We start from the raw sequence: 25,893 nt of genomic DNA, 5'->3' as shown, positions 1-25,893 counted from the left end.
AAAGAGCATTCTGGAAAACTGTGTTCCATTTAGGGCACCTCGTTACCAGATTCTTTTAAGGAAACTAGAGGGAGTTCAGAGACATCAAGAATGATCAAGAGCCTGTAGAGATTAATTTACAAGCAAAGATTTAAAAAGACTAAGCATGTAAAACTTAGCTGAACAACAGCTGAGTAGAGATGTAGCTATTGTCAAGTGAATGATATCAAGAGAAGGAATGTGTTTCTCTAAAGAGTTGAGAGTCTCTTTCCAAGTATTGGAATTAAATGAAGAATGAGAAAACAACTTTTTCTAACCAACTTGTAAGCAGTATTTAGACTGTGTTGGGGTGTAAAGTATCCATTGAATTCAAATCCCAGCTCCTCAGCTTGCTTACCTATGAAATTTCACACAACTCCTTTAACCTTTTAAACTTTATCATGTGTAGAGTGAGGATTATAGCACCGATATCATGGGGTTATTATGAAGATTAAACGAAATGACATAAGTAAACAGGTTCCATGCCTGGCACAGATTGCAGGTTGAGAACAGTAGATGCTATTGAGATTACCATTATCATCATCATTCTTGAGTGGTTAAGAGTTCAGAGTGCTAGGGTACCAGCTCAAGCTCTACCACGTGTGAACCCTAAGCCTTAGTATCCTCAGTTGTAAGAGAGTAGTAGTGAGGACTGAATGAAATAATGCAGTGTGGAATGCTTAGCACAATGCCTAGCACATAACGAATCACTCAGGAAATACATTAGCAGCTCTAGCATTATTTTCATTATCAGTAACACGGTCATTATTCCACCATGGAACCTGGCCAAAGGCTTAGAGTATAATCAATTTCCAAATTTCCCCCGTTTACAAGCAATGCCGTACACATATCTCCATTTCTGCCATTATCACACACCCGCCTTCGTACACACACACTGTTCAGTAATTATTTGTTGAATTGCATTAAGTAACTTCTTCTAGTGATCCTGTCAGGTATTTGTGGTCACTGTACATTGCTGGGGAGATGTCAGAATGGGCTTTTCTATTCCTTATGTAATCAGATTTATGCCAGCTGATTTAAGGGCATTTTTCGTTCCATATAACTGATGCTTAGATTTACCTAAATTTCTATGAGAGAATTCCTGCACTCATAATAGCATTTTCATTTTTGACTTTTATACATGTAAGAACTCCCTGTGGCTCCTTACTGCGAATAGGATTGTGGCGTTGTTGTAAACAGAATCTTCTCTAGCTAGATTAAGTAGAAATGGTATTCACTAGAAGATGATTGGTTAGAAGGTCTTATGATGAATCAGAGGGTATTAATCAGATATATTAGGTATTCATGAGAAGTAGCTTAGAGAAACTACAAGTGGGCCAGAAGAAGATACACAGGTGGCAAGAAAAGCATATGAAAAAATGCTCAATTGTACTATTGATTTGGGAAATGCAGATTAAATGTATAGTGAGATACTACTACCCACTTACTGGAATGGCTAAAATTTTTAAAACTGACAGGATCAGGTCCTGATGATGTCATAGAGCGGCTGAAACACTCAGACATGGCTGGTGGGAATGCAAACTGGATAGTTGCTCCAGGTAACAGTTTGGCATTTTAAAAATACAGCTAAGCATATATCTTCCATTCAGTCCAGAAATTCCATTCCTAAGTATTGGTCCAAGAGAATAAAAATACAAGTCCAAACAAAAACCTGTGCCCAAGTGTTTATTGCACCTTAATTCATAACAGCCCAAACACGAAACAACCCAAATGTCCATCAGCTGGTGTCCAGATAAACAATTGGTGGCCTGTCCCTACAAGGGACTACAGTAAAAAGGATCCACATACAACATGGATAAGTCTCAAAAACATAAATGAAGGAAGACAAACACAAGAGGCCACATATTCCGTGATTCCATTTATAAGACATTCTAGAAAACAGTTTCTGCCTGATTAGACTGTGATCTTCTTGGTCCAGTGTAGCTCTTTGCACCAACATGGCATCAAAGTCAGTGAACTGGAAGCAGAAATGCTGAGTTTGAACTGTTTAGGGATATAGCTGCCAAGGGAATCGGGAATCCAGGTTGGTCAAAGGTCAATACAAGGTAATACAAGGTAGTTTGGGGTAAATCAGGATGCACGGAATGTTAACATTGACGGCAGGAAGCTTGGTCTGACAGTGTGAATGTCTGCTCCAATGGATTCTGTAAAGTTTGTCCACTCACGTAGCCTTTAGCCTCCAAAGAACATGACCTTTCTTTGATGATCATTAATTAAAGCTGATTGCAGTTGCTGTCAAGGGTATGATCTGCCTGCCTTTGACAGATGACCCGCTCTGCCTCGCTTGGCCATCTGCAGTGTGCTTTGCTGACCCTCTTTAGCAATGACCGAGACCACACAGATGAGGTTGACCCCAGAGTTGCATCAGTGTAGTAGGACTTCTAGCTCTTTTCTGGCAAACATAACTCTCTGAAGCAAAAGACTATCTTAATTAAAGTACTTTTAATGTGACAGATTTTACAATGATAAGTTTGGCTCAGATACAACCTGTGCTTCATAAATACAACATGTGATATAAAGAAAAGAGCCTGTTGTTAGAACTCAGCACACTTAGATTCTGCTCCTTAGACTCAACCCGTTCAACCTTAGAGAGGTTGCATAACCTTGTACTTCCCATACAGGGTCACTAAAGCAGGTGGGCTGATGCTTTCAGAGGTGCCATTCAGCTCTAATATGAATCCCTTGACTCTAACAGTAGTTGATAGTATAATTGGGAGGAAGAATAGAAGAAGCATTTCCATTTCTTAGACTTGACTTTTGGGCTTTTCTGAAGCCTGAGGTCAGTTGTATCCAGTGTTTATATTAAAACATACCTATTTTGGAAAAGAACTGGCATGGTTTGTAGATGGGGATGGAAAAGCACTTAGGTTGTACTCGCAACCAGAGACCCATAATCAGGTTTTTATACTTTTCCTTAGAGGTATATTTTGCAATGACTCACTGTAAGAAACAATATTATTACTCATATTAAATATTCTTTAAGTAGCTTTTCCATATCTTTGAAAGAGGTGTAGTTTCTTCTAAGAAAGCAGGTTTTAGTTTTGACATGGTGGTACCCTTTTTTTTAAGCTCCTCATGTAGTTCTTTTTCATGTCAGTGAAACCTTAGGATTTAAAAATGAATTGAAATATTGGTAACTAGTCCAATAGAGATTTTTGACTACATAAGCCAGAACTCCAGAGTTAAGATTAAGTGTTTGATGCATATGTACATTTTTAATTTCTTATTTTTTCAGTTCCTATAGACCAGTTCTCTTTGTAGTCAAATTCATTGTAATCCCATCACGAAAGTGTTGATCTTTTAGTAACCTTTATTGAAGCATTGTATTAATCCACATTCCCTCACGGTAACAGACGGTTTGTATCAAACATATCATGCAGCTTAGCTCAAGTCCCATATGGAACTAATAAGCCACGCAGTAAGTGGCCTTGTGTAGATGAATATAGTTTGGAAGGGTATGGGCGTGTGTGTGCGTGCGTGCGCATGCGCGTGCCTATGTCTGTTGTCTAAACTGAATTTCTCCTGCCAAAACCTAAATGACAAAATGATTCCTGAACCCCTAGAGTCTTTCCTGGCCTGGAAAAATCGTGTGTTTAAAAAATAAAAATAAAATTGAGCACTTTGATATTAAATTAGGTCTCTTAGCTCAGTAAGCAGATGCTCACTGAGTACAAGAACTCAGCATTTATTCCTTAGAAGTTCAATCACACTTTATTTTAAAATATGGTCTACAGAGCTGCAAATGGTCTTACCTAGTCAGTGGAGCACCATTTATCAACTGTAGCAACTAGTTAATTTCAGCTACAAAGGCTCTAAAGTCATAGTTGATCAGTCTTAATTTGGTGAAACACACAGTGAATGTATAGTGATTTGAGATGAAACCAAGATGTGGCTTTGGAGAAATAGTGTATTTTTATACAAGAAGATGGTGTGGGAGAGGAAAATAGAAAGATATTTAATGGAATTGACATGGTTATGATTATCTGTTGAGGTCTAAATGTATTCTTTGCCCTAGTTTTCTTACCTTGTGCTTGTTCTAGTAACTATAAAGCCAAATCTTCCCGGTTATTTTAGTATAGGGATTTTCTTTTGCTAATAGACAATAGCATTTGTTCATTTTTCCAGGGAAACCACCGAACATTGCTTCTTCCCACTTCCCCATCTAATTTATCATGTATGTACAGTTTTCACCTACTAGCCTACTCTACAGTTGCACAAAAGCTTAATTGCTCCCATGGAGTTCTAAACCAATCAAAGTAAAGCTGAAATTCAAGCTAATTGAAACCAAAATTCCACTTAAAAACTGCTTAGACTCTTTGGGTGGTGGTGCAGTAGGAAGTTGTTACAAAAGGTGTTTATTTCAGAGACTAATTTGAGGCAGTTAGACAGACCCAAAGTAGTATTTTATTTGCCTGGGTTTCTTGGCCTCTGCCTTCTCTAATCAGAAGTGAGAGCAGACAAGCTCTTTAGGGAAGTGTGGTATTGATAGTAGCCCGTGAGGGCAGGTTTGGATGGAACGTGAAGTAAGCTTTTATCAGAGGAAAGAGTACTTCAGTCTTTTAACCTGTCCTTTAGAGCTGCTTTTGGAGTTGTTTCCTCATTCAGTCTCCTGCTTAAAACCCTGTCCTAGATTCTCACTGCTGACAAGGTAAAGGCTGAACTCCTGAGCTTAGTGCTCCAGGTCTTTACGAGCTTTGATGACTGCCCTCTCTAAACATCAGGCCTCAGGAGTCTCCATCCTCTGTCAGTATCCCAACTGAACTCTTACAACAATATGATGAGACAAACAGTGCTGGTCATGTTCTATAGACAAGGCACAGATTGGCTATGTGACTTGTTCAAGATTATCATACGTTCCATGGTGAGGGCAGACTGTGAGTCCAGGCCTGTCATTCCAGAGACAGAGCTGGTTCACACTGCCTACCCTGGTGGACACAAAATAAATACTTGCTGGATGAAAGAATAGAATGTGTAGGAACTTAGTAAATGTATTTCTTCCTCCCCTTGTCCAGTCCTTGTCTTTTCTTCCTCAGCCTAACTCCTGTTTCTTCCTGTTTCTACTAATACTTCACCAGAGTTAGCTTGCTCAAGAATTATTTAATAAAAAGTAAGATTTGTTTCTTTCCTGAAGTATTTACATTTTAATAGTGGCTCAGCTCTTCCTGACATAGTATAGCATGTAAGACTGAACCCCGGGGTGCCTGGGTGGCTCAGTGGGTTAAGCACCTGACTCTTGATTTCAGCTCAAGTCATGATCTTAGGGACGTGGGATCAAGCCCCATGTTGGGCTCTGTGTTCAGCACAGAGTCTGCTTCTCCCTCTCCCTCTCCCTTTCCCCTGTCTCTCTCTCAAATAAATAAATAAAAGTTTTAAAATAAAAAAAGATCGAACCCCACCCTACCCCTTTCATTTTTTTTTATTTTTTATAAACATATAATATATTTTTATCCCCAGGAGTACAGGTCTGTGAATCGCCAGGTTTACACACTTCACAGCACTCACCATAGCACATACCCTCCCCAGTGTCCATAACCCCACCCCCCCAACCCTCCTCCCCACATCAACCCTCAGTTTGTTTTGTGAGATTAAGAGTCACTTATGGTTTGTCTCCCTCCCAATCCCATCTTGTTTCATTTACTCTTCTCCTACCCCCTTAACCCCCCATGTTGCATCTCCTCTCCCTCATATCAGGGAGATCATATGATAGTTGTCTTTCTCTGATTGACTTATTTCGCTAAGCATGATACCCTCTAGTTCCATCCACGTCGTCGCAAATGGCAAGATTTCATTTCTTTTGATGGCTGCATAGTATTCCATTGTGTATATATACCACATCTTCTTTATCCATTCGTCTGTTGATGGACATCTAGGTTCTTTCCATAGTTTGGCTATTGTAGACATTGCTGCTATAAACATTCGGGTGCATGTGCCCCTTCGGATCACTACGTTTGTATCTTTAGGGTAAGTTGGGAAAATTGGACAGCCCCATGCAGAAAAATGAAATTGGATAATTTCCTTACACCACACACGAAAATAGATTCAAAATGGATGAAGGACCTCAATGTGAGAAAGGAATCCATCAAAATCCTTGAGGAGAACACAGGCAGCAACCTCTTCGACCTCAGCCACAGCAACATCTTCCTAGGAACATCGCCAAAGGCAAGGGAAGCAATGAACTATTGGGATTTTATCAAGATCAAAAGCTTTTGCACAGCAAAGGAAACAGTTAACAAAACCAAAAGACAGCTGACAGAATGGGAGAAGATATTTGCAAATGACATATAAGATAAAGGGCTAGTGTCCAAAATCTATAAAGAACTTAGCAAACTCAACACCCAAAGAACAAATAATCCAATCAAGAAATGGGCAGAAGACATGAACAGACATTTCTGCAAAGAAGACATCCAGATGGCCAACAGACACATGAAAAAGTGCTCCATATCACTCGGCATCAGGGAAATACAAATTAAAACCACAATGAGATATCACCTCACACCAGTCAGAATGGCTAAAATTAACAAGTCAGGAAATGACAGATGCTGGCGAGGATGCGGAAAAAGGGGAATCCTCCTACACTGTTGGTGGGAATGCAAGCTGGTGCAACCACTCTGGAAAACAGCATGGAGGTTCCTCAAAATGTTGAAAATAGAACTACCCTATGGCCCAGCAATTGCACTGCTGGGTATTTACCCTTTCATTTTTATACACTTCCCCGGAGGTGTCCAGAAAAGTACCTGCTGTAGACTCTTCCATCACACCCACCCCTCAAGGGACTACATAAAGACTGGACACCCTCTTAGTCACGTTTGACTTCTGACACCATCAGAAATGGCACCGACTGGACTAATGTGCTTTCCTTGCTCACATTGTGAACATGCATCACGCAAACCATATTTTTATATTAAAATCCTTAGATGCATGGTGCCAGCCTATAATTTTAGAGCCCTTAAAAGGAGACTCACAGAACTTTGAAAGGCTCCTAGAGATGTTGTAGTTTAGGAGCATTTAACCTGCAAGACAGGATGCCTGCCTGTTCTCTGACTCTACTCCACCACTTCCCTACAGTTAGAGCGGTTCCCTGTTTGTTTTACACTTTGGGCTATAAGTAATATTTCATTTGAACAAAGGATTCCCAGGCTATAAAAAGAAGTTTGAGGGCGCCTGGGTGGCTCAGTGGGTTAAGCCGCTGCCTTCGGCTCAGGTCATGATCTCAGGGTCCTGGGATCGAGTCCCACATCGGGCTCTCTGCTCAGCAAGAAGCCTGCTTCCCTCTCTCTCTCTCTCTGCCTGCCTCTCCGTCTACTTGTGATCTCTCTCTGTCAAATAAATAAATAAAATCTTTAAAAAAAAAAAAAAAAAAAAAAAGAAGTTTGAAAATTCTTTGGCTAGCCCTCACTCATGATCGTTCAGCAGAGCTCTGTCCCCCAGATCTTCTGACCATCCATGTCACATACCCAGTCTTTCCATTTCCCTGTGCAGTTGTTTTAAAGATATTGACATGTATTATGTTCATTGCTGCCTCTTTGGAGTGCTTGCAGCCAGAAGCTTAGTAAGTGAGTAAAAATTAGCATTTAAAAAAGTAAACAGTATAGTTAAGATTTTTTCACCTTGACTTGAAGTCTCTTTTTTCCCTTTTCTGATTTCTCATTCTATTTGGTTAAGTGATAAGCCATCATTGAACACCAGTTTTATGCCCAGCCTAGTGGTAGATGCTATGATAATGAAAACATATAGAGCATATATGTATTAAAATGGCAATAAGTATAGTTTATTGAGCACTTACTATTTACCAGATATTGTTTGGGGTACTCCAGATACTTTGTCTTATTTAAACGTTACAACAGCTCTGCAAGGCAGATAACATTCACCATTTTACAAGTAAGGAGACTGAAACTCCTCAGAGAAGCAAAATGACATCCAAAGTCAGACAACTAGGAAGTGACAGCACTGTCATTTACAGATCTCCATTGAAGCTCATTGCTGTCATGATGCCTCTCATTGTCTCTCATATTCCATTGATTTAACTTACTAACAAATATTTATCAAGTACCTACTGAATTAGTTAGGGCTTTCCAAAGACAGTACATGCAAACATGGTGTAGGAAGAGATTTGAGGAAAGATGTAAAATGCTTCCTTGTCCTGGAGTAGTCAGAGAGAACCACCTACAGGAAATGGAACTTGTGTTGGCTCTTTGAGAATGGATAGAATATGGCCAGATGGATGATGCCTAGAGAGAGACTTAAAGACAGAAAATAGAGCTCCATTGAGTACTCTGTAAAAGGTATAAGGAAGTTTGTTAGCCACTTTTGAAATGCTGCCTGATAAACAAATTAAGTATCCTCCTTTATGTCTGCTCCCTAATGAAATACTACTAATAAAGATAAAACAGTTTAAATTTGCAAACTCATGAGGATGAAAAGAACAGAAGAGACAAGAGTGAGTGATAGTCAACAAAATTTTAGAAGAATACAAACAAATAAATGAGTGATAAACTGAGTTGACAGAATGGAGAAAACCAAAACCTAAAGCCTTCAAGCAGCACTGCAATTCAAGCCACAGGACTCCAGAAGGACTTAGGAGGTATCAGGTACCTCATAGAGCGTAGAGTAAGGAATAGGTCAAAAGACAGGCTTGGCAGTATCTTTGCCAAGTATCTCTGCAGGTATAATAAGAGACGTGTGAAATACTGATCTAACAAAAATGTGGTATTGAATATCTTGAGGATAAAGGAAGTTTATCAGGGAGGATAGTTAAATCTTCATATTCTTTAACAAAAAATCAATAGATGATGGATGGGTGAGGGGATAAAATGTTTGTGTAAGAGAAGAGTAATATAAAAGCTGAATTTTTATTTTTCGTAATAGGAACACAGTAGATGAGGTCTAAAGGCTTCATTATAAGCCTTGGAGCAATTTAGGCTTATTAAATAGTATGTGTACTTTATTTTTAAAATGTAATATATGTATATTATATGAATTTTTTTTGGTTTTATATGTTGAAAATTAAAATTTAAGAAGTTCTTAAAAATTCAAAATAATTCAAAAATTCAAAAAAAAAGAATGAAAAGAAATTCTAGCCTTATAAAATCAAAAACACCATGAACAACAGGTGTTGGTGAGAATGTGGAGAAAAAGAACCCTCATGCACTGTTGGTGGGAATGCAAACTGGTGCAACCACTGTGGAAAACAGTGGAGAAGCTCCTCAAAAATTTACAAATAGAACTACCCTATGATCCAGAAATTCCACTACCGGGTATTTATCCAAGGAAAGCAAAAATGGTAACTTGAGGGCGCCTGGGTGGCTCAGTGGGTTAAGCCGCTGCCTTCGGCTCAGGTCATGATCTCAGGGTCCTGGGATCGAGGCCCGCATCGGGCTCTCTGCTCAGCAGGGAGCCTGCTTCCCTCTCTTTCTCTCTCTGCCTGCCTCTCCGTCTACTTGTGATCTCTCTCTGTCAAATAAATAAATAAAATCTTTAAAAAAAAAAAATGGTAACTTGAAAGGATATATGCACCCCTATGTTTATTTGTTTATTGGAGCATTATTTACAATAGCCAAGATCTGAAAGCAGCTCAAAGGTCCATCCATAGATGAAAGGATAAAGAAGATGTGATATATATAAATATTACACGTGTATATACATGCAGTGGAAGGTAAGAAGATGTCACACACACACACACACACACATGATATTACCCTGGAATATTACTCAGCCATAAAAAGGAATGAAATCTTGCCATTTGCAACAACATGCATAGACCTAGAGGATATAATGTTAAGTGAAATAAGTCAGTCAGACAATGTGATTTCACTCATATGTGGTATTTAAGAAAGAAAACAAGTAAGGAAAAAAGAGACCAAAAACAGACTCTGAGATACAGAAAACAACTGATGGTTCCAAGAGGGGAGGGGAAGGGGGGATGGGTAAAATAGGTGATGGGGACTAAGAGTACAATTACTGTGATAAGCACTGAGTAATGTACAGAATTATTGAATCATTATACATGATGAATGTTGCATCAGGGTTGATTATATTGATTCAACATTCATCATACAGTGTATGTGTAGTAATTATACTTGGATTTTAAAACAAAATAAAAATTTTTTAAAATTCCAGCCTTGGCTTTGTCCTTTGTCAGCTCTGTGACATTGGGCAGGACACTTGCCTTACTGAGCCTTCATTTCTTCATTTATGAAAGGAAAGAGGTTGGAAAAATGATCTCCAGGATCTCTTTAAGCTATCATATCCTATTCCTATGATTCTATGATAAAAATGATAATGCAGTATAGCAGATATAGAGGTAGAGGCTCGAATTTCCCATATTTTCCTTTTTTGGTTGAAATCAGTCTTGAAGAAAAATTTTCATTGTGGTCTCTGCAAAGAATGCAACAGCAGCCTTCCACTGTGGAACCTGGGGCGGCAGTTGACTATGTATTGGCTCAGGGACACAGAGCTTTGTGTTATTTCAGTATGAGTTAGGGTTTTTTTAAAATATTTAATATTTTTCAGTATGAATCACAGGTGAAATTTCCATGCCATGTGTAAACAATTTCACTTTTTTATTGAAACAATGAATTCAGGAATGTCACATTGGGATATCAGCCATTTTACTTTTATCAATGTATGGAAAAAATGCTTTTATATTAATTTAAGAAATGATGTCATTTAATATGGAGTAGATCTTATAATTCAAGGTCAGCAAATCTCGGGAGGTGATTTAGGTCACCAAGCTAGCTTTGGAAAAGGAAAAGGATATTTTCCCTCTGTCTTCTCAAGTATTTCAACCAATTTTCCTCTCAGACTTTGGGGTAGATGGTGGAATAGCGAGGTTGTGAGAATGAGGCTGTAGCTAATAATATCTTTGTTATTGAAACACGTGGCCCTGGAGAATTTATTTCCCCTTTCTGGCCTTCAGTTTCCCCACCTGCAAAAGGAAAGGATTAGCTTAAATTGTATTCAAAATGCCCTTTTACTTTTAACATTCTGTGTTTCCTTTTTCCTTACTTTATGTGTGTATTTGGACCATTCAAGAGATCTGATTAGGTTTGGGGGGTTTTCCTTTAAAAGTTCAGGGTAGTGAGAGTAAACTCTTCTCTGCTAAGTGTTACTCACACTTAAGTTAAAAAAAAAAAATCAGTTCCGTACTAGATACAAAAAAAAGAGAACTATTTTGTTGTTGTTGTTCATAGTGGTTTTATTTTTTATTTATTTTTTTTTAATTTTTTTAATTTTTTTTTTAAAGATTTTATTTATTTATTTGACAGAGAGATCACAAGCAGGCAGAGAGGCAGGCAGAGAGAGAGGAGGAAGCAGGCTCCCTGCTGAGCAGAGAGCCCGATGTGGGGCTCGATCCCATGACTCTGAGATCATGACCTGAGCCGAAGGCAGCGGCTTAACCCACTGAGCCACCCAGGCGCCCCTGGTTTTATTTTTTAAGAGGGGAAAATATTTAGAAGTTTGATTTTGTCACTTTTTTTTAATTTAATTTTTTTTAAGATTTTATTTATTTATTTATTTATTTATTTGACAGACAGAGATCACAAGTAGGCAGAGAGGCAGGCAAAGAGAGGAGGAAGCAGGCTGGATCCTAGGACCCTGAGATGAAGGCAGAGGCTTTAACCCACTGAGCCACCCAGGTGCCCCTGATTTTGTCACTTTTAAATTTAGGTGCTGGAAAAGTAAGACTTCACAAGTGATTATCCTTCATGTTTGCACACCAGTACACAGTTTACAGAGTACTTTTTTCATATATGTCATTTGAAAAATACATTTCTACTGTACCTTTACTGTGTATTTTGTGTGTGTGTGAGGAGAGAGAGCATGGATATGAATATGGACATATATTCACCGCAGATCTCTGTCATGACCAGTTAAGGAAGCAAATGGTGTTCAGAGACAAGGAACAGACCATGAAAACCATTTAGCAAGTTACCTAGGTACACAGAAGGACCTAGGGTTGGAAAATCAGTTCTAGCAGAAATAAGTAAGACTAAGACCAGATCCATCCATAGGCCATAGTGCCTCTCATACCAGCTCTAAAGCTCTGTGTACTAGTTCTGGACAAAAGGGAAAGTTAGGAATCCAAGAGAAAAACAGAGCACATTGTCCTCAAAAGTGGCTTGCTATTTATTTGTTTAGCAAGCATTAACTGAGTGCTGGCACTGGCAGACACTGTTGGGGATTAGAGATGAACACAGAGATGAACACATTAGAGATGATCCTTAACCTTGGTTGTTATACAAAAGGAAAGAGTCAGTGAAAGATGGGCTGAATGTGCCCAGAGTATGTAATGCCAGCCATCCAGTATCGAAAACAAAATACTGAAGGGCGCCTGAGTGGCTCAGTCGTTAAGCATCTGCCTTCATATCAGGTCATGATCCCAGGGTCCTGGGATCGAGCCCTGCATTGGGCTCCCTGCACAGTGGGGAGCCGCCTTCTCCCTCTCCCCGCTCTCTCTCACTATCTCTGTCTCTCTCTCTCTCCCAATAAATAAAATCTTTAAAAAATAATAAAATACTGGTTTTACAGTGTATGTCCCTGGAGTTGATGTTAGCCAACGCTACAGGGCTCTTTGAAATATGCTGATTCCATAGTTTGGCATTCTTTGTCTTCTCCAGCTTTAGGAAACAAGGGAGCAGGAGGTGAAAAGGCTACCTTAATTTTATTTATTAATTTGTTTATTTGTTTGAGAGGGAGCACATACACAAGCTGGTGGGGGTGCAAGGGTGGGGAGAGAAGAAGCAGACTCCTCACTGAACAGGGAGCCCAGGACCCTGAGATCATGACCTGAGCCAAAGGCACACTCTTAACTGACTGGGTGATCAAGCGCCCCAAGAGTCTCCCTTTAAATACCGTTCATAAGTGTGGTCAGTGATGTTGGGGTCATATATTTACATTTCCTCTTTGAGAGTTCGAAAGAAGAAAAAAAAATGTAGTGAATGGATTGTGTTTGGGAAACATTGCCTCGTATCTGGCAGAATTTCTTTTAATTCTATTTTTCCATCTTTGCAGCTAAGATATCAACATGGACTAGGGACTCCAGACTTGAGGCAAACCCTCCCTAACCTGAAAAACTTCATGGAACATGGACTAATGGTCAGGTGGTGAGTACCTTTATCTCTGACACCCAGAAACTGGAATGCGGATAATAATCCTGAGAGACTTTCCTGGTTTCCCCATTGCTCCTCACCTGCCTTCTGTGTTTCCTTCTTTATTAAGATGCCTGAAGAAAAGGAAAGGCAGCCATTTTCATGTGTGGGTCTAACCCCCAGTCTTGCTAAGCAAGGTGAAGTGTCCTCAGGAGGAGAGTGGGCTCAAGGGGAATTGTTTGAACACTGGGAAGTCGGCTGGGTGCGGAATCCTTGAGTGTGATTCACAAAAGGGAGATGTGGGGCCACTAGGACTTCCTCAAAGAACAGGTGAAGGATATAACTACAGAAATAACAGCGTGATCAGTGGCCGTGAGAGTTAAGGGAAAAAAACAGACAGTGAATAGGGTCACCTTGGCAGGACCTAGTCTGAGACCAGGAGACACATGCTAGAATGTGTCTTATATTTGATGTCAGTGCCTGTTGTACCATGAGGGCAAATTGCTGCTTGCAAATGTTTTGTCAAGGTAGACTGGCTCTTTGAAAAAGAGAAGGAGAAGGAAAAGTCTATTGCAAAAACACGAGATTGGTTCATCTGTCATAAATAAGTGGAAAGCTGTGTGTACTAGCCATTGAGTAATTCTCGAAGTTTGAATTTTGGGGCGATGGGCAGTAACTGACAATCACGTAAATGAAAATCAGGCCTCAAGAGCTACACAGCTGGGAACGGCGTATGTTCTTCTAAAGAACACTGGCTCCTCGTCCACCATCCTTCTCTAACCTGCTGGGTGAACCTAAAGTGTAACCTCTTAGAAACTTAATTTCCTCATCTGTAATCCCTGCCCTGCTCCTCTCACCATTTTGTGATGAGAATAAAAAGAGGTTAGACAGAAAAATTACTTGTGGGGAGGAAGGTACAAGATTGGTTTCATTTTCTTCTGTGCCATAAGGATGAGCCTTGAGAATAATGAGAAAGCAACATCTTTAACCTTTATTTTGACATTTTTTATTTTTGTCCTTTTTGAACCTCAAAATGCATGTTCTGGTTGTGTGATTTTAGATAGGACTCCTGTTAAGTCAATGCACAGTTGTTTAAAGAATCCTACTAGTCAGAATATCAAAATAATTAGAAATACCTAGTACTGCTGTGGACCTGTATGCCCTGAGGCATGAGGGATAGGAATTGAGTTTTAATGTAAAATAATAATGAACCAGCAGACATTTACTTAGTAGTGCTGTCTCTGTGTAAAGCTCAGTGATAGGCACTCTGAAGGGTTAACGGGAAATGTAAGATTCTATCCCTACCCTCAAGGAGTTGTGATCTAGTTGGAAATAAGATATATAATTAATGAAAGGCTTTATAATACAAATGATAAATAACCTAAAATTATTTTTTTTTAAAGAGGCCACCCATAATACCACCTGATGAATCACTAAATGAACCTTGCTTAGTCCAGACAGCAAATTGTCCCAGTATTATTTATTGAAGACTCTGTCTTTTGTCCACTATTTGGTAATGTCATCTCTTTCATGTACCAAGTTTACTTATATACGTGAGTCTGTTTCCAGGCTCTCAGTTCTGCTCCTTCGTTTTATTTGTCTATCCATGGGCTAATACCACATTTTTAAACTATTATAAGATAAAATTTCTGTAAGTCATGTTGAGATTTGGGGTGCCCAATAAATAGTATCCTTTCCCCCCTAAATTTGGGACCATTTAAGAGAGGAGATACAAGAGACAGACTAATAGAAGTCACAATGTCAGTTTCATTACTGATGAAGCCTCTTGGAAAATATGACTTAAGATCTGTAATAAAAAGGGCTTGCAGAAATGTCACTCAAAAACAAAACTTCCCTTCACGGTTGCATTGTGAACTAGAGAATCCCCGGCTTTTTCCGCAGAGGCAGGCCCTTGACTACACCGTGGAGAGCAGAGACTCCTGTGGGAAACCAGATGGGATTAAGCCAAGAATACCCAGGTTTTATTTTTCACTCTAAATTCACCCATCAGAAAAGGCCCTTGTCCTCACAGAGAGAGTGAGAGGATGGAGAGAAGCCAGGAGTACTACTCCTAAATCATGTTCCTTCATAGCAAGAAAAGGAAGATAGCCCCAATTTTTTTCTTGATGTCTGATAGGGTGAGGCTCCTACCTACAGTTCTTCAAAACTCTTTTGACTTTCCTTGACTTATGAATTATATTTGTATGATTTGACAGTTTTATAATATAAGGTCTTCCTTACTATGAACTTGATATCTTTTCCTAAAAGATTTTATTTATTTATTTATTTATTTATTTATTTATTTATTATTTATTTGAGAGCAGAAAGAGAGAGTGAGCCAGGGAGGGGCAGAGGCAGAGGGATGAGCGGACTCCCCTCTGAGCAGGGATCCTGATGGAGGGCTCGATCCCAGGACCCTGGGATTGTGATCTGAGCCGAAGGCAGAAGCTTAACTGACTGAGCCACCCAGGGGTCCCCTGTATCTTTTTATACATTTTCTTTCTGTTTTTTAAACGTACCTCAATAAAGTTTTAAGATTTTCTTCATAAAGGTCTTACACATATTTTATAAGTCCCAGGTAGCTTGCCATTTTGGTGGCTATTATAAATTTTTTATTAATAGCATCTAACTTTTTTGTGGCTACTATACAGGAGTACCACTGACTTTTGTATTTTGAATGCATTTAGTAACCTTGCTAACATTAATTACAGTAGTTTGTCTTAGATTCTCTTAGATTTTTCTGTGTATACAATCATACTATTTTAGTGAATGATGGCATTGTTTCTTCCCTTCTGTTTTTACTTTTATTACTTTTTCTTCTTATATTTTATTATTAAAGAGGAGCAGCAATAGTGAATAGCTTTGTCTTACTCCTGACTTTAAAAAGAATGCTTCTGGCACTGCTCCTCGGGGAGCCTGCTTCTCCCTCTCTCCGCTGCTCTCTCTAATAAATAAATAATCCTTAAACAAAAAAAAAAAAAAAGAGAGAGAGAGATTGCTTCTAACTTTTCACCATTAAATACTATATTTATTGCAGGTTTTGATAGATATCCTTGATTAGCAAAAGAAATTTCTCTCTATTCCTAGCTCACTAGGTGTTGTTTTTTTAAATCATGAATGTGTGTATTTGGGGTTTTTTTCCATTTTTTAAAATTAAGTTTTTAATTTTAATTCCAGTATAGTTAACATACAATGTTGCATTAGTTTCAGGTCTGCAGTATAGTGACTCAGCAATTCTGTACATTCCTCAGTGCTCGTCAGGATAAACGTACTCTTAATTCCCATCAGCTCTTCCACCCGTCTTCCCACCTACCTCCCCTCTGGTAACCATCAGTTTGTTCTTTATAGTTAAGGGTGTTTCTCAGTTTAACTCTCTTTTTTTTTCCCTTTCTTCATTTGTTTTGTTTCTTAAATTCCACATGTGAGTGAGATCATATGATATTTGCCTTTCTCTGACTGACTTATTTCACTTAGCATTTTACTCTCTGGCTCCATCCACATCATTGCAAATGGCAAGCTTTTGTTCTTTTTTAAGGCTGAATAATATTCCTGTGTGTGTGTGTGTGTGTGTGTATACACATACACTGAATGTGTGTATTTTGAATTTTATCAGATGCATATTCTGAATCTATTGATAGCACTGTATTTGTTCTCCTTTACTATATTAATATGTTAATAAGTATTAATACATTTTCTAATGTTAAATCATTTTTGCCTCCTGGGATGTACTGTACTTGGTCATGATGTGTAATGATTTTTTCCTATGTTATTAGATTCAGTTTGCTAATTTTTAGAGTATCTACCTCTGTGAACTGAGATGAGGCTAGCCTTGAATTTTTCTTTCTCATACAATAATCCTTGTCTGAATTTGGTAACAAGGTTTTAAAAGCCTTAAAAGATAAGCGGAGATCTTTCCTTTCTTTTATATTCTCTGGAACAGTTTATAGTTTGTGTAAAATAAAAAATTATCTGCTATAGTGAAGATCTGATAGAACTTAGCAAAAACCTAGTGTTTTTTTAATTTGTTGAGGGAAGAAGTACAGATTTTTAACTACTGATTTAATTACTAAAGGTCTATTTATGTTCTGTTTTCCCAGTTCCTCATTAACTACTTCAGTATGATTTCCAGTTCTGTCAGTAGACTGAAATTCCTTTTATCTAAGTGGATGCCTATAGAACTCTATATTACAAAACCTAAATGTCACTTTTCTGTCCTTATCCTACTCTGTTCCAAATCTGGCATTTGGCCTTCATCGAAGCATCTCCTCTCTTGTCTTCCTTAACACCACCTTCCTCTGGTTTTCCTCCCTTCTACAGTTCTTCTCTGTTTTTGGTGTTCCTCCTCCTGTACTTACATCATTAAATATGGAATTCTCCATGGCCCCATCTTAGGTCCTCCTCTCTTTTTCTCTCTCTACTCCCTTCTCATGTGATCTCATCCATTCCCTCAGCTTTGAAAACCATTTCTGTGCTGATGACCCCCAAAGTTACACTTTCAGCATAGATCTCTCTTGCCAGCTCTGCCGAGTCAGAGATCTACTTGATGCTTTCCCATGGAGTATCACAGGCCCCTCAGCCTGGACATATCTGAAACTGTCTTCTTCCTGTCAGCAAACGCTCACACTGGAGCATGATCCTTGATTCCCTTCTCTTCTCCCCTCCCACCAGATCCAGTCTGCATAGTGTGTATATCAAATCCAGCCACTGCCACCCATGTCCGCCGTGACCGCTCCAGTCCAGGGCATCACCTTCTCTTGCCCCAGATGGCACTAGTCTGGTTTGTCTCCTAATTTCACTCTTGCCAACCCCCTCCCACCCCATGTTCATTCCCCACAGTAGCCAGAGGGGTCTTTTAAATTTTAACTATATCTTAATCACTCCCTGGTTTCAGTGGCCAGAATGAAATTCACGCTCTGTCATGGTCTGCCTGCCCCTGCCTTCTCCTGTCCTCTCATGGGTGGTTGCTGTCCTGGCCTCCTTTTAGTTATGGGAACAAGTTCTCTCCTGACTCACTGCTCCTCTGTCTAGGAGTCTAGGATGTGCTTTTCCCCTTCCTTCTCTCCTACCACCATCCTCACCTGTCCCCTCATATGGAGGGAGCAGTTGTAGAAAAGGCCCAATAGCTTTATTGGCAAAGGACAGACCACCTTGGCTAGCCTGTGCATTCACATTAGGAACCAAGAGAATCTGGGTTTTGTGGTCCTTCGAGCTTATACAATTTGGGACCGCTTTTCAAGAAAAAGAATATATGACTTCAAATAAAAAATTAGAAAAATCTAAATACTTAAAAAAACAAAGTTGAAATAAATGACTGAAACTTTTAGAGATCCGATCCCTTTCTCCTGAGCTGACAGTTTACCCAAAATGCTTACAAAGAAATGCTTCCACATCACAACCTGCCTGTTCTTCCTCTCCTAAAACACTACGATTTCCAGCAACTCTCCCTCGTAAGGTACAGAGAAAATAAATGGCTTTCTGAGCATGGTTGACCCATGAACCTATGGCAGTAAAACTAGAATCTAGGTCTACTGGCACTGATGTAGTAAACCCATTAAGCCCTAAGCGCACACATTTACGCAGTGCCCCTCTGTGCCAACTGTGCCAAGTGCATTAGCACCAAGTGAGCAGCAGGGACCACTTTATGGTGCTCTAGTGAAAAATGGGCTACAGGTAGATGCAGAGCACCACAGAATGAGTGCTACGTGATGATTCCAAGTAGAAACCACTGCAGGAAGCCAGGAAGTTACAAATGTAAACAAAGCTGGAACAAGCACTCTTAGCCTCCAAGGAAATCTGAGAATTTCCTAACACAACCGTGGACTGAGGAGTTACCTCCCGAGCCAGTGCTCCTTAGGGCAGAGGGTAAAAAAACTCACACTCCTGAGGGATCCTCTTACATCTTTTGTAAAAGAAAACACTTCCATGTTCCGTGTGGTTGTTACCATTCACAGATTGGTCCCCGTGGAAGCAGACTTGCTGTATGTTCTTTTGGTGTCGAGGATTTCAAACTGGCTAAGAATCAGTGCAGTCACTGAATTCCTCCTTATGGTAAGCTTCAAAGTTATATGACAGCTTGTTTGTTTTGTTTTTTAAGGACAGACAGTGTGATTAAAATTTCTTTAATGACGGGATTTTTTTTTTCTTTCACATTACAGGATTCTGATCTAATATCAAAAGCATCTATCTGATTCATCCTAAAACTAACCCCTTTTCCTCATGAACAGACTTACATGGGGGCACAGTGCTTGGTGCTTTATGCTAGCTCTTTCCAAAAGAAGTCCCGTTTTTTCATCAAGGATCACTTGATCCCATTGTAACTGCCAAGCAACACGGTTTTGAAAAGCAGAATTTCAAGTCAGAGGTTGTACTCTTGAGTCATTTGGTTAAAAGCCACCAGCCTGCCATTTAAACATTCCATTTTTTCTTCTGCTACTAACTACAGTCTCAGATGCAAATTGATGTGCACATACGCAGCTGACACTCGTGCTGAATCACGGTCAGGGAAGAATGTATACACGAGCTGCGGCTTGATGCCTGCCAGTAAGACGATAAGTTTAAAACAGAGTCGCTGGGGTGGTTGTGAACGGGCTGCGTGATGGGGCCCCAGCATTCAGGTCCTGGGACAGGGCCTTGACTGTGTTTCTCCACTGCTCTCTCACCCCTTCTCCACTGACCCCCAGACAGACCACACTCATTTCCGATTTCAGTTCTTTACTCAGACAAGTTCCCACTACGCAGAAGAGCCTGCCCTTGCCTCTGCCCTGTCCAAATGTTGCTCTCTCACTCTGAGTATGTCCGACCTCATTCATTCACTCACTCAACAGGCACAATGGCAGATACCAAGTTAAATACGTAGTCCCTCGGTAGCAGAGGTTCACTTCTCCCAGGAAGTCTTAACCACTAGGCTCTTGAGTCGCTGAGGACTGTGTCTTTATCATCCTGTGGTCCCAGCCTGGCATCAGGGAAGCCTGGAGTTATGTGAGTGAATGAATTAGCCATCCGTCTTGTTCTGTTCATGGAATATACTGCTTGAACTTACATTCAAGGAGGGTGTAGTCTATTTGAGGCAATGAGATGGAAACAAGCAGTACATAATGGAAAATAGAAAGTATGAAGTATTCTAGGTAGATAAGTTCTTTGGAACATTCAGAGGGAGTCATTGACTTCCTGATGTAGGGGCTGTGAGTGAGACCTGGGCTGAGCCTTCACTAAAGGAGGCAGCATTCAGTGGACCTAGAGCGCAGGAAGAATTTGGGCATGGGAAGACTGGAGAATAGGACCGAGTAGGTTAGGGAAACAGTTGCCCGGTCATACTGAGCCTGAAAAGACTGTGGTTTTGAATACCAACTCCACCACTTGTGGTCTCTGAAACTTCAAACAAGTTTAAGCTGTCAGCTTCAATTTATCTATAAAATGGAGTCATTAGTGCCTACCTGATAGAGTCGCTATGTGGGTTAAATATAGAGACGTCTAGCATACTGCCTGGCACACAGCAGTCATGAAGGGGTAGCTGTCGTTATAAATATGTAGTGGATAAGTGAATCATAGTTACTATCTCTGTCTTCAAATGTTAATCCAGTCTTTGTTATAGGTATTTTGTTTTTCCCTTAATATCTACAAACAGGTATGGAATATGGTTCTTGGTCACATTTTTTAATAATGGCTCAGGCCATCTTGTAAGTTAATGATACAAAATAGTCATCTTCTCCCTCTTGCTTTCCCCAAGTCCTTTATAAGACCCTTTGAGAGCCACGGAGATAAGTATCCTACAGATCTGTTTGCCTACCTACTTTTTTTGGTACCTACCTTCTTAGGTGCCTTTCATATGGAGTTAGAAGTTATAAATAATAAGTCTCTTACTTGCAAAATGTTCCATGTTTTTATTTAAGTTTGCAACAACCTTGCGAGGGCAAAGCAGATAATCACCCTTTCACAGATCAGAGAACCAAGACTTAGAAAGGTGAAGTGAAGTGAAGTGAGAGGCACCCGGTTGGCACATTCAGTTAAGCTGATTCTTGATTTTGGTTCAGGTCATGATTAGGTCATGATCTCAGAGTTGTGAGATGGAGCCCTGCGGCAGTGGGTGGTGGGCTCTGTGCTCACGGGGCGGGGGGCTGTTTGAGGATTCTCTCTCCCTCTCCCTCTATCCCTCCCCCTGTTCTCTCTCTCTCTCCCTCAAATAGATAAATAAATAGTTTAAAAAAAAAAAGTGAAGTGAATTGCCAAGGTCACATGCTCCTAAGTGATGGAACTGGGGCCAGAAACCCAGATGTCTGGCTCTTGTCTTTTTATCACATGATGCTGCCCCTTCTTAATCAGTGGTCATCCTTCTCCTTCTCTGCCCTTCCCCAGCCCTCCTGTCTCTGTGCCACATGATTTGTAACACCTGTTACCTTCCACAGGGAAATCTACCAGAGTCAAGTCCAGAGTACTAAGAAAATACACTGCTGTGGTATCAAGGCAGCAGTCCTGGTGAAAACACTCTTTGAAGCTTATCCTACCCCGTATACTCAGAGAGGGAAGAAACTCAGAGTCAGAAAACTTTGTGAAGAATTGGGGAACTTTAAGACCAAAAGAAACAGAAATGATTATATGTTTCATCTCCATTCCTCAAGAAATAAGAAAACTGAAGGAAGCACATGGGTTGGCCTAAAACATATGTTTGCCTTCCCCCAATTTTATGTTTTGTTCTGTTTGTTTGTTTTTCAGAATAAGACATGATAAAAGTGGGATTTCAAAACCATCTGTCCTGCTTTATATGTAGAGTTTTTCATTCCAAGTTTAATTTTTCTCAACTACAGAGCTTAAACCAGCAACTTCATGCAAGGCAGCGTAATACAGCAGAAGGAGCACTCGATCTAGGAATCAAAAAACGTAGGCTCCAACTTCAGCTCTGTCACTTAATTTTCATTAAGTTAGTAGCACCAGCGTTATTTCCCAAGCATAGTTGCATGGAGCAAATGAGGTCATGTCTAAGTGAGTGATAACCTAAAAAGGACTATGCAAAGTATTGTTAAGTAGGATTTATGCTTTTAACAATTCATTAACTGTCTCCTCTGCCTATAGCACTATGTAAGAGACAAAAAAGATTCAAAAGTGTAAGGTAACTCCTGCTCTGTTTAGATGACAGTTGTTTAGTTTGGAATCTAAATGAGTGGATAAGACAAATTAATATTTTGAAGGACATGACTTGCAAGAATTTCCCTGTACGTTGTGCATTCTTGCTGTCACGTTGGGCCTGGAGCCTGAGACCCAGCTTCAGTGGACAGTCTGGTAACCGCTGGAGGTCAACCTTGGTCTGAGTTGTTTGACATTTTAGGACCAGGCTTGCAGTTTTTATAAAGACCATGTCAGTTTCAGTGACCTTATTGAAGATGGGACGCTGAAGAGAAGCATCGTTGACTATTCCGCAGCTTGCTAGATTAGTTCTCCGGATTCCTTCTAGCACTTAATGGTGGGACTTAGGAAGGAACAACTAGTGGCTTTGTGTCGGGTCATCTCACTTAAGTGGTATAAATCTCTAGATGGCGTTTCTGGTGACCTATGTTTTATCTAGTCTCCCATTCCTTTTCATAAATAGAGAGGACCAAGCTGAACAGCTTCGGAAGGAAGGAAGGAGAGAAGGAGGAAGAGGAAGGCAGGAAGAAAGGAAAAGGAGGGAAGGAGGAACTTTGGCACGTTTTAAGAAAGTCCCTTTTTTAAAACTGAGGATAATGAAAATTAAGAGCAAGTGGGCCAGTCTACTTTTTTTTTTAATCTGGAGGTAGTAGTATAATAGTTTAGCTTGTAAGCCAAGCTATTCACCTTTGAAAATGAAGCAGTATCCAGCATTAACATTTTTTTAAATCCTCTTTAAAAGCAAATGTGTCCTCTTTCCTTCCTTCTATCATGCTTACACGGAATTCAGCACTAGTTTCTGGCAGGTAACCCTGAGGGACTTAAAAAACATGCTGTCTAACTGATGTTAGTTTTTAAATTTAGATCAAATGACATTGTCTTTGAAGTCTCAAGTGTACCACTTAAGGTAGCGGCATCAGATGGGCTTGCCTTTCAGAGTACCTCTGGCAAGCTGGCATCCTTAATATGAAAAGTGAAGCCTGGTCAAAAATAAGTGAAAAAGAAAGTTTTATTGAAGTTATTTACTCCAAGATAGCTATTTTAGAAGGAACCTTGACAAGTCATCTCGTTGCCTCTAGACAGGAACACACAAGGCATATGGGTATCTGTAGTATTTTAAAAGACCTTGGGGGACCAGGCTTCTTCCATAACTCATTCCAGAGTTTAAACACCCTCGCTTCAGGAAATTCTTCCCTATATTTAACTTACAGGCCCCCTCCTGCGGTTAACACCCATTTCCGCTTTTTTCTGTCTCCAGTCAGGATGGAGAACAGCTGGCCAACATCCTTTGTGTGCTAACCCTCCATCAGTGACAGAAAGTCATTTGGGTATCCCTGGGCTTCTTTTCTCAACCCCCAGCAACCAAGTCTTTGAACCAAACTGGACTCTTTTTCTCTTTGTTTTTATGTGTGTCTTGTGTACTTCTGTTAAATCCTTCTGATTATAAAATAATATGTGCTCAATGAATCAAATTTGGGAGGTGTAAAAATATACAGACGAAGGAGGAATAATAACCCCACAATCTAGGAACAAAAACCATTGTTGATCAGTTTTCTGTGTGTTTCTTTTATAGTTGAGATCCTGTAGTCTATACCAGCGCTGTCCAGTAGAAATAGAGTCTGAGCCATGTGTGTAAATTTAAATTTTCTGGCAGACATATTATAAAAAAGTAAAAAGGAATAGGTACATTAATCTTACTATTTTATTTAATTCTAATAAAATCCAGTTATAACTCATCAACATACAATCAGTATTTTTAAAATTACTAATAAAATATTTTGCATCCCTTTTTTCATACTAAGCCTTCTGAATCTGGTATATATTTAAAGACAGTATGTCTCAAATCCAGCTAGCCACGTTGCAGGTACTCGGGGACCATTGGCTAGTGGCTACAGTGTCGGACAGCATAGTCCATCCATACAATTGTATATACTACTCTTACATCATATCTTTTTTTTATTTTAAGATTTTATTTATTTATTTGACAGAGAGAGAGGCAGGCAGAGAGAGAAACAGGTGGAGAGAGAGAAACAGGCTCCCTGCTGAGCAGAGAGCCTGATGCGGGGCTTGATCCCAGGATCCTGAGACCATGACCTGAGCCGAAGGCAGAGGCTTAACCCACTGAGCCACCGAGGCGCCCCGTACATCACATCTTAAGCCTTTTATAACGGCCGTTTAAAACTTTTTAGCATCATTTTAGTGGCTGCATAATATTCTCATTTAGATTTACTGTAGCTGTATCTTTAAATAGTTTTGTTTTTCATGTTATAAATAACCCTGTCGTGTACTTCTTTTTACCTTCTTTTTTACATTAACAGAATGTTTCTCAACACGTTGCCAAAAAGAAAAAAAACATAAATTATTCCTTTTGAGTACAACTAATTAAATCCATTTATTCATAAAACAAATAAGTTCATTTAATACTCTCTCTTTACTACATTAGATTGGAAAGTGAAAGAGTAGATTTCAAGAAATAGACGACAAGTCCCGTCCCCCCTTACAGTGTTTACAAGACTTGGCTCCATAGCTGGACTGCACATATATTGTATTTTATTCTGCTTTAACGATCCTTCCCTTCATTTCTTACTCTTGCCCCCTACACACACACACACAGCCTGGTTAACTCCCCCCTATCCTTCAAGGCACCGATTGAATACGCCTCCTGTGATGAGTCCTCCAGATGATCACTGGCCCCCTCCTGCTGCAGTATACCAAGTGTGCATTGTATGCAAAGCACCATGGTGTTCTGGTTACTGGTTAACTCTCCATCTTCTCTACTACAATGGGAACTCCTTTCTTTTTTCTTTTTTTTTTTTAAGATTTTATTTATTTATTTGACAGAGAGAAATCACAAGTAGGCAGAGAGGCAGGCAGAGAGAGAGGAGGAAACAGGCTCCCTGCCGAGCAGAAAGCCCGATTCGGGGCTCGAACCCAGGACCTGGGATCATGACCTGAGCCGAAGGCAGTGGCTTAACCCACTGAGCCACCCAGGCGCCCCTGGGAACTCCTTTCTGATAGAAACCTTGTTTTATACACTTTGTCATTTCCAGAGCCTAGGAGACTGCCAGGCAGTGACCGTGGATGTCAGTCACGTCTACTGAAATATGTGTTGAAACACAAGTGAGCGTATTAAACATCAGTTGGATGGGCTAATTACAAGTGCTGTGGCTGTTCAAAGAGATTACTTTAAGTTGACATGGTTAAAGGCTTCAAAGGAGGTTGGACTCGAATTGGGCTTTGGAAGATGGGCATATTTAAATGAATGGAGGGAAAGAATTAGCAGAAAAGCCGCTAATGTGTCCTGTACTAAGAAGTCAGTGTTTTTTAGGAGGGACTGTGTAACACCTGCCAACTCTCAGCAGATAAGCATCCTTCTGGATCTAAAGCACTGTATTAAGTTTCAAGAAGCCTGTAGAGCTATGGTCTGTGCCCATCAAAAGCCGACAAGGGTCTGCAGCATTAAAAATGACTACTGACTACTTCAGCATGACCTTTGAATTTAAAATCAATTCAGATACAATTCCCTGTGTTTTAAGTTTGGAGTTTAACATTTAATATCATTTTATATGATGCTTCTTCCACAATTCTGTTAGTAAAGAGCAGTATATAATAAGTAATACCGTTATAGCTAATGCCAAATGACTGTTAG

General features: G+C 39.8%; 1 protein-coding gene across 2 annotated transcripts in view; it reads left to right on the top strand.

Annotated features, from left to right (window-relative positions):
* The window catches only part of UVRAG (UV radiation resistance associated), a 307,325-nt gene that overhangs the window by 267,205 nt on the left and 14,227 nt on the right, over nucleotides 1-25,893 (top strand). For both annotated transcript variants that reach the window (XR_007120854.1, XM_047690725.1), the window contains exon 14: nucleotides 13,051-13,142. Coding sequence is in view for 1 of the 2 variants with exons in the window: in XM_047690725.1 (XP_047546681.1) it covers nucleotides 13,051-13,142 (92 nt within the window). In the remaining variant the exon portion in view is untranslated. The remainder of the gene's footprint in view (nucleotides 1-13,050; nucleotides 13,143-25,893) is intronic.

The sequence above is a fragment of the Lutra lutra genome, chromosome 10 (genome assembly GCF_902655055.1).
Source record: "Lutra lutra chromosome 10, mLutLut1.2, whole genome shotgun sequence".
Taxonomy (NCBI): Eukaryota; Metazoa; Chordata; class Mammalia; order Carnivora; family Mustelidae; genus Lutra; species Lutra lutra.
The sequence above is the reverse complement of the archived record's forward strand: the minus strand, read 5'-3'. Positions and strand labels throughout refer to the sequence as shown.